Genomic DNA, 9,238 nt, shown 5'->3' on the forward strand with positions numbered 1-9,238 from the left:
GCACTCTAGCCCGGGCAACACAGAGAGACTCTGTCTGAGGAAAAAAAAAAAAAAGTCAAGTCAGGTCAGTTGGTCGTGGTTACAGGTTCCGAAGTCGAACAACAAAATCCATGCTTCGGGAGAAGAGTGTCACGATCAGTGCATATCGGCGTGGGAGCTGGGTGGGTAGGCCCCGCAGTCACCCCTTCACAGTCTGGCAGTGCAGCCCGCGGCACAGGCTCCTGGGCAAGACCTGCTGGTTTGAACCTTGCCTTCGCCACTTGGCCCAGATCCTTAACTTCTGTGCGTTTCACTTTTCTCATCTACGAATTGGGTTAATGACACCTGCCTGGTAAAGTTCGCGGGAGGATTTGGGAGGTTAATTTGTGGAGTGTTCTAAGAAGTATGCCCAGCACACAGTAGGTGCTCAACAGCCGCTGATTTTGTCCTGCCTGAGCTCAAGCGCTATCAGCGTTGGGCGAGCCCATTGTAAGGATGCTCCGTGCCTGGCCCAGAGGAGCTCTCAGCAGCTTTTCCTAATCTGACGGCCCATGCTGGATCAGGCCTGGTGAGCACGGCTTTCACCCCTCAAACAGTCTGGAGCTTCCGCACACGCTCGGCATGGCCCAGCACTAAGCTGGCAAGCAAATTTTTCTAGACGGTCTGACCTCTTGCTGGGTTCCCATGGTGCTTCTGGGTGTTTTGAGCCCTTGACTGGTAAAGTCCCTGAGACGACTCCTGGCACATGTCGCAGCACCGGCTCTGGTCACGTCCCAGACGCTGGGCTGGGGCCCCAGGAACAAGGTACTCACCAATAAAGCTCCTACACCTGCCTTGGCCACAGGGGCCTTAGCTGGGACCGCAGAGAACAAAAGCACCTCAGGACACATTTTGTTGGGCAGGCATAGCATTTTAAAAATTTTAATTTGTTTTCAACATTTAAAATCTAGGAAATTTTTACATTAAAGTTCTAGGATACCTTTTGGGGTAATAGAATTGTTCTATATTTTGATTGTGGTGGTGGTTACACGGGTGTATACATTTGTTGAACTATGTATTTAAAATGTACATCGGACGGGCGTGGTGGCTCATGCCTGTAACCCTGGGGCTTTGGGAAGCCAAGAGGGGAGGATCACTTGAGGCTGGGGATTGGAGGCTGCAGTGAGCTGTGATGACGCCACTGCACTCCAGCCTGGACAACAGAGTGAGACCCTGTCTCAAAAAAAAAAAAATGTGCATAGTTTGTGTGTTTGTATGCAGTTTATTGTAGTAAATTATACCTTAATAAAATAATTATTATTTAATTAATATATCTTAATGAAACCAATTAGAAAAAAATTCTAGGTTCCCAGCTTCACTTGAAAAAATGTGAAGACCTGGCAACTCTAGGCCCAAGTGGCAAAAATTGGCTAGGGCAGTCCCTCTAACTGGGGCCCTGTAGTCCTCACCTCTCCCAAATACCTCTCGGACCCTCAGGCTGAGGGTCGCGCCCACCGTCTTTCCTATGCTGTCCTGCTTCCCTCAATCTTATCATCTACTCATCCCTTTGGGATTCCGGGACACCGAGCTTTGCCCTCTTAATGGTAAGGACACGGCACACAGAACACACAGCTCACCACTTGGCACGTGGCAGGCACTTAATGAAAAATGTGAGCTGCTGTTATCACGATCATCACCAGCGTCGTCGATGTGGCCCAGATCCCCTGCTCAGCAGATAGCCCTCCCTTGTCCTTCTTCTGCAGGCTCCGTCCTGCCACCCCCGCAGTTGGGGAACTGGAGGCATTATCGCGGACCTCCTCCTGTTTCACGCCACGGGTAGAAAGGGACTTGTACAGATGTCCTTTGGCAGACCTTGTTGGGCTCAAACTGTCCTCTCCTTCCCTCTGACTTTAGAGTAAACAGGCACACACAAACACACACGCACACACACAACAGGCAGCTGGCTTGTCTTCAGGGCTCGAGCTTCTGGTCTCTGCCTTGTCTATGCATCCAGAAGAAGCAAAAGAGACCTCAAACACCATTCTAGAGGACTGATGCATCTGAACAGCCTGACTGTGATTCCAGCCCACCCCGAGCTGGATAGGTTCAGTCTTCCGGCAGAGAGCACCCGGCTTCTAATTATCTAATTCACTGTTGCAAGCAGATAAAGTGCCACCGGGCACTTCTGAAGATCCAAGGAGGACTTTCGCGAAGTCCTGGCACAATTTTCAAATTTAACAGCCAGTGCTAGGATTTAATTCAATTTCTCAGATGACTGCTATGCCCCCACTCTGTAGGAAACACAAAGAGGGTCCTAAGAAAGTCTCCATAAAGCATAGCTCTCAGCAGGGATGATGTATCAAATAGCCGTGGCCATGTCTCAGTTCGCCATCCATTCTCCGAGCTGCTCCTGCGAGATCAGCCCCGGCCTCGGTACCCGGAAGGAAGTAGAGGCTTCCTGCCTTGGGCAACGAGCAGCTGACAGCCAGGTGGGGAGACAGGGCCCAAACCAGAAGGCAACTAGTGACATGTGCATTAAACACAAGGACCAGAAGAGAGGTCAGTCAAGTGTCAGTGGGGAGCACAGACAAGAAATTTTGCAAGAACTCAGAAAAGAGAAAGTTCTAAGACCCACCCCCCCCAGAAATGTCTTAATATTTGCCACAAGTACGATAGCTAACTTCATTAATAATGAAGCACTCTTATAAATCAATAAGAAAAAGGCAAAAAAAAAAATAGGAAAGAGGAAAAGGTCATGTGCAGGAAGCTCACAGAAAATTCAAAAGGTTTTAAACCTATGAATGATGTTCAGTCTTCTAGTGAAAGAAATATAAATGAAAGCTGCAAGATCTATCATTCTATCTACTTTTGGTTATACTTGGAAATTTTCCATAATAAAAAGTTTTAATGTTTTTATGAATTCAAAAGAAGAGTTAGCTTTAAGTGACATATATCTAATTGCCTTATTTGGATCTGATTCAAATAAACTATAGAAATTTTTAAAAGTATAAGATGATTAGGGAAATTTGAACACTGACTGTGGTAATACTAGGAAGTTATCATTCTCTTTTTAGGTAAGATAACGGTATCATGACTGTGTTTTTAAAAAGAGCCCTTATCTTTTAGATGTAAACTCTGAAACATTTATGGAAGAAATGATCCCCTGTCTCAGATTTCCTTCAGAATAATCTGGAAGTGGGTGAGGAACAGACAAGACGGCCTTGGCCTCTGGCTGACGGTGAACTGGGAACGGGCTCACAGGGTCCATTATCTTAATCTTTATTTTTAGAAATGTGTAAAATCTTTCACACTAAAATGTTAAGAAAGCACATGCACAATGAGATTTGATTTTTCATTCACTGGACAGGCAAACGCAGAAGCTTTCTCAGACGTTATTGGTAGGAGACTAAACTGGAGTAACTTCTTTGCAGGGTGGTTTGGCTTTATCTATACAAACTACCCTTTGGCTTGGCACTTCCCCGGCCAGCAGCATGCCACGCAGGTAAGCTCACACTCGCGTTCAAAAACACACACAGACATACACAGACTGTCACTGCGTCATTATTCAGAACAACTAAAAATCGGAAACAATACAAACAAACAAGGATACAGGACTGGTCAAAAAATTACAACGCATGTCCCAAAATGAAGCATTCCACAACTTTAAGAAGCAAAAATGAGGAAGCTTTCTAGGTACAAATAGGAAACAACGCCAAAAATGCATTAAATGAAAAAACATCAAAGCCAGAACATGTGAATAATATTTAAGTTAGAACAGAGAGGCGGTATGTAGACAAAGGCGGTATGTAGACAATGTGCTCGCAGACACACAGCGGTATCTGGAAGGATCCAGAGGAAACCAGTACCTACAACTGCCTGGGGGGTTGGGCTGCTGTGGGGACTAGAGGACGGCATAGGAGGGAGACGTATGCTCTTTATGCAACATGATTTTTTTTACCACGTGCATATTAAATAAATTTCCTTGTTTAATGCTGTTGATTAGATTCATTTTTATCAGATTATATTCATGCCTTGGTATCCATGGGGGATTGGTTCCAGGGCCCCCCCTGCATATACCAAAATCTACAAATTCTCAGATCCCTGATATAAATGGCAGAGTATTTGCATATAACCTACATACATCCTCCCAAACACTTTAGATCTTCTCTTCTTACTTATAATACCTAATACCATGTAAACGCTATGTAAATAGCTGTTATACTACATTGTTTAGGGAATAATGACAAGAAAGAAAAGTCTGTACATGCTCAGAACAGACACAACCATCGTAGGCCTAATTACATTTTCCACCCGCTGTTGGTTGAATCCAAGGACGCAAAACGTGCAGATAGGGAGCGCCGACCGTATTAATTGGATTAATTTTCTTCTTTAAGGCTGAGGTTGGTTATCAGTGGCGAGAGCAGTGGGTCACATCTGCCCTGTAGGCCAAACTCTCAGGGGACGGCTGCACAGAGAGCAGGGAGCTGGGGTGGGGGCTGCTCTGGGAGAAGCTGCAGGGCGGGGTTGGGGGGCTGCTGGGAGGGAAGGCACACCCCTGCTTTCCTGCCTCAGCCTCAGTAGCTGACACAGGGCCAGTACAGACCCCTGTAGACCCCAGCTCCTCTCTTGCCAGAGGCTGGTGGATAAACTGCGGATCTGAAACGATGGCTCCATGTGGTCTGAGTGCTGCTAAGTGGCTGACCCTTAGCTGTTCCCAAACAGGGTGTTCCCTCTACACACATCACCCCCCTGCCTTCTCCCAGCAGCCAGGCTTCCATTAGCCAGCAAGTTTGATTACGCAACCCTCGGGAACAGCGGCTGCCAGAATTGCCACCTTCCGCTGCCCGGCTCTGGCTCCTGCCTGTAGTCCCCCATGGGTCACTGTCAGCACTCATCCTCCCACAGGCAGCTGCACACTCCGCCCACTCTGGGGCAAAAAGCACAAGGCTGGGGACAGGAAGTGGGGGTTGGGTTTCTGAGCAGGGGCTCCCAAAGGTCAAACTGACCTCTCTCCACCTGTCCCCATTCCAGGTGTGAAGGAGCAGAGAAGAGCCCCGAGAGGAAGAGAAGCCATTGGGATATCAAGCCTCCTCTCCCAAATCGCAGTTTGCATCCCACTTCTAGGTTCCTTAGAGCTGCCCAAGGCCCCACAGTCCTGGCCAGGGCACTGCCTCTTCCTTTCCCTGGGGAAAGTGGCGGTCAGTGTCCTGCCTGGAAACCCACTTACCACCTGTAAGGTCCAAGCTCTCCTTTTCCCCACCAACAGGTCACACAGGAAGCATGAGAAGGGGACAGCATCCTTCCAGCTCTCCTAAGACTAGCTGCCCGGCCAGCCTCCCCACCAGGGCCCTGGGCCTCCTTTCTAGCCAGGACAGGGAAGCAGGAACCAACCTCTTCGGGGCCATCAGCCAGGCTGCCTTTCCTGCAGGGGACACTCCCGTGCATGATGAAATCCACCACCTTCGAGTTCTGGAACGCGGCCCCCACCAAAGCGATGGCCCTGTCCACAGCCGCCACCATCCTGAAGAGGGCTTCAAGCCTGGCACCGTGCTGGACGGCATCCTGCCGCATGGCCCTCACCAGCTCCAGGACCTCCGGCCACCCGGCCTGAGCGTCAGCCGAAGGGGCACGGGAGGCCTCCAGCCGGTGCAGGCCTTGCTCCAGGTGGCCCATGCCTTGGCACATGCACTGCAGTTTCTCTGTGACGTCTTCTTGGAAATGCAAGAGTTTGTCAACCTTCTCGTTGAGCACGTTAAGCTTTTTGTCCATGGCGGTTAAGCAGGCCTTGCCCAACGCCGGCAGCGCCCGGGGCCCCGGACTCTCCTTGGAAGCTCCTGACATCCCGACGCAGGCTTGACTCGGGCGAGGGAGAGGAAACGGAGCAGCCGCGGACCTCTGGTTTTCACTGAGGTGGTAGTGCCTGGAAGTTCATGGTCCTCGGTGGCCGACGTCCCCGTCCCCGCCCGGCAGCACCGACCCACACAGCCCGCCGTTGCCCAGGCGCGCAGAGGGCCGGTTCTCCGTGTCTGCGCTTTGCTTATCTCCCGCTCTGCCACAGCTGCGAGTGACAAGCTGACTTTGGCCCGGGCCCTTCACCCTGGGGCCCCTTTGACATCACGGCAGCATTTGACATTCCTCTCTGAGAGGCTGCTGATGGGCAAACATTTTAAGAATCTGCCCAGGGTAGGCAGGGACGCGTGTAGCTGCAGCCGAGGTCAGAAGCAAACGGGCTTTAGGTGAGGACACTGCGGGGCTGGACTCTGCAAGACGGAGTAGGACCATCAAGGCCCGAAGCACTGAGGCCACACGCACGCCGAATTCACAATAAAAAGCAAGACCAAAACGGAAGGAAATGTGAGACCACTCGACAAAGCACTGACTTTTGCTGTGATGAAAATTTTCATGCTTCTGCAAATTAAAAACAAATTTTGGGTGCTCCTACTTTGCTGATGCCAAAAACATGTGTTGAGCCTGTCTGTGGGCTAGACTGCGGGCGCCTCCCCACACAGGGCCTCGGCCCCCAGTCACTTGTACCTAAAATAGAACCGAGGGACAATGGCCTGGGCTGCTCACCAAATGCCATCCCAAGGGTCATGTTCCTCGCAGAGCCCTCTGGGGGACATTCACCAGAGAGCCCTGTTCCCCCAATAATGACTATGCCGGTATCAGACGCCCAATTTATAAACTGAAACAGACTCAGCGGGACCCTCGAGAGCAACAGGGCCTGTGTTTCCTTTAATTTCCAAACATTTTAGCCTCACGAACCCTTAATTCTAAGGAAAATTTTTACAGATGCATCAATAAATAAACCAGACACAAGCAGAGATGCTCAGGTTGTCACTGCGGTGGGGCACACAGGTGCACCTCAAGTCCCCAGGATGTCACGGAGCTGTCTGTTTTACACAACTTTCATCCAGCCCCTCATCAGGAGAAAGCAAGGCCCAGAGAGGGAAATCCGTCCAAGGTCGCCCAGACACGCCTCCTGAGGATGGTTCAGCCACGCTCAGTACTGGCGCCGAGGAGGGGGCTTCAGTGTCCCTCTAAGCTTCCCCCTTCTGAATAAAAGCAATTATGATAAACTCTGACCAGGCAATTTGACATCTAAAAGCACCATTAGGTGGTTTAGCTATTTAAGCCACAGCTAACTACCCACACAAGGCGCTTGCCGTGCAAATGGAGTTTGAGCACAGTCCCTTCTGCCTACCCCTCTGTGCCCCTGAGTGGCCGCATAGAAATCCAAACCCATTTTGGGGAGCACAGCCCTGGGCGTTGTCAGCAGAAGGACCCTGCGCATGCTCAAAAGAGCACTGGTCTGTTACGTTCATTGTGATTTCAAACAAATGCACAAATATAAACAAAGTCTCCTTGGAAAAAGAAATTTGGGTAGTAACATTGTGCCCCAGCCCCTCTCGGACATTCACTGCGCACCTCAGTGGGACCTCATCTGCCGTAGAAAAGAAACCTGCATCTGACACCATCCCCCACGCTTCACACTTATCACTGCCCTGGGGAACCAGGGTTCTCTGGATCAAACCTTGGGAAAGGGCCACCTGCAGAAATCTCTGGAAGTCTAACACCCAGCCCAATGCCTCGCTCCCAGCTGGTGCCAACGATGTTTGTGGCATGAAGTTCCCACCGGCCTACGCAGACAGAGCCCGGCTTCGGAGGAGACTTCATTGTTTCCGCTGCTACGGAGATCGCTGGAGCAACCAGCACCCAGGCAAGTCTGGGTTATTAAAACCTGGAAAGACGTCTTAAAACATCCAGATGAACCCAAAGGAAACAAACGCCCCAGACACACTTTTATATCAAAAGCTGATTAGTTAAATTACAGAAGGATTTGCCCCAGGTCTCCCCCAAGCGACAGGCTTGCAAGGAGCTCGCCTCCTAGAACACAGCTGCAGCAGCCGCCTTTCTCTGGAGTCAGCCTGATTGCCCGAGGGTAGACGGGCCTTTCTGGAGCATCCCTTCGTGTGGGGGGTTTTCTACACGGAAGGAAGGAACTGGCGAGGCTACAGCAGGAAGCCGAGACTAAGCTGACCGTCAGAGACTGCTGCGGCAGGAGGAGGCAGGCGCTGGGCTTGAACAACCAACATGAGCACGGGCAGGAACGCCTGGCCGTCCCCAGAAGCAAGCTCTGCGTCCCTCTGGCAGAAAGCCCTGAACACAAGGACCGCAGTTCCTGACGAAAACAGCAGCCAGGGGCACCAGCTTCGAATCTCTTGCGTTTCTCAGCCCGCAGGAGAGCCATTTGCGAGCACACGGTTCCGCTGACGTGCGGTTCTTTCCACCCTCCCCAGGGGACACGCAGCAGCGCGCAGCGTAGGCAGTTCTTTGGGGCACTGGTGACCAGAGGTCAGGGAGGCCCTCCACCCCTCGAGCCAAGAGAACAAGACCAGAGAAGAGGCAGCTGATCGAGATCGACACGGAGTAGCGAATCCAGTCACACCTCATCTTTCCCGGGTGAGGACAGGGCAGCTGACCCACTCCTCTGTTTGCCCCAGGGTGGGGTCAGTGTGCACTGAACCCCAAGACGCTTCCCTGGCCTTCTGGTGACTTTGCAGTCTCGGGATCATGGGGTGGGAGGGATGGCAACATCCTCATCTTAAAATGGTATCAAGACTGACTCACCTCGCAAAATTGAACCCCCACATTGACCTCCGTTCCCTCCGGAGACCTGGTCAAAGAGGTAGTAAGGGAAGAAAATAAACACACGCCTTCAGTGACAAAGAGCACGGCAGAGGAGCCGTTGGTGAGTGAGCATTATCAATGAATTTCTGGAAGACGAAAAGCTGTTGGAGGAGAGGTAACTGGAGAAACACGAAAGAGAAAACCAAAGCCTAACTTTCTGCATAGAACCCCAGAGAATCCTGCGGACCCCACCTGGGGTAAACAGGGGACAAAAATGCAAGACTGAGGAGTCTATTCCCAAACGGTGCCTCCCCTCCTTCCCATCACCCCTGCACAGAAGGGCATGACCGGGGCCCTCGGCCCCCTGGAGGTCACGGTCTGTTTCTGGAGAAGCTCAATGGTCCACAGTGCAACAGCTCTGCGCACTGGGGTGGGGGGTCCCTTGGGAGCCTCTCACCTGATCATACTCAACAAAGCTGTCATTCGTAGCCACAGAAAAGTGTAAAAGTCTATTCTATTCCATCCATTAAAAAAGAAGAGGGGCCGGGCACGGTGGCTCACGTCTGTAATCCTAGCACTCTGGGAGGCCGAGGCGGGCAGATTGTTTGAGCTCAGGAGTTCGAGACCAGCCTGAGCAAGAGCGAGACCC

The 9,238-nt window shown here is 51.2% G+C and overlaps 1 protein-coding gene across 2 annotated transcripts in view; it reads right to left on the minus strand.

Annotated features, from left to right (window-relative positions):
- MYLK3 (myosin light chain kinase 3) overlaps positions 1-9,238 on the minus strand; it is a 54,546-nt gene that overhangs the window by 36,519 nt on the left and 8,789 nt on the right. Inside the window, exon 1 of one of the 2 annotated variants that reach the window (XM_012653963.1) lies at positions 5,350-5,799. The exons of the other annotated variant lie outside the window; for it this stretch is intronic. Within the exon in view, the coding sequence (XP_012509417.1) occupies positions 5,350-5,799 (450 nt within the window). Of the gene's footprint in view, positions 1-5,349; positions 5,800-9,238 lie in introns of those variants that run through there. 2 annotated transcript variants of the gene reach the window in all.

Source organism: Propithecus coquereli, unplaced genomic scaffold (genome assembly GCF_000956105.1).
Source record: "Propithecus coquereli isolate 6110/MARCELLA unplaced genomic scaffold, Pcoq_1.0 Scaffold436, whole genome shotgun sequence".
NCBI classification, from domain to species: Eukaryota; Metazoa; Chordata; class Mammalia; order Primates; family Indriidae; genus Propithecus; species Propithecus coquereli.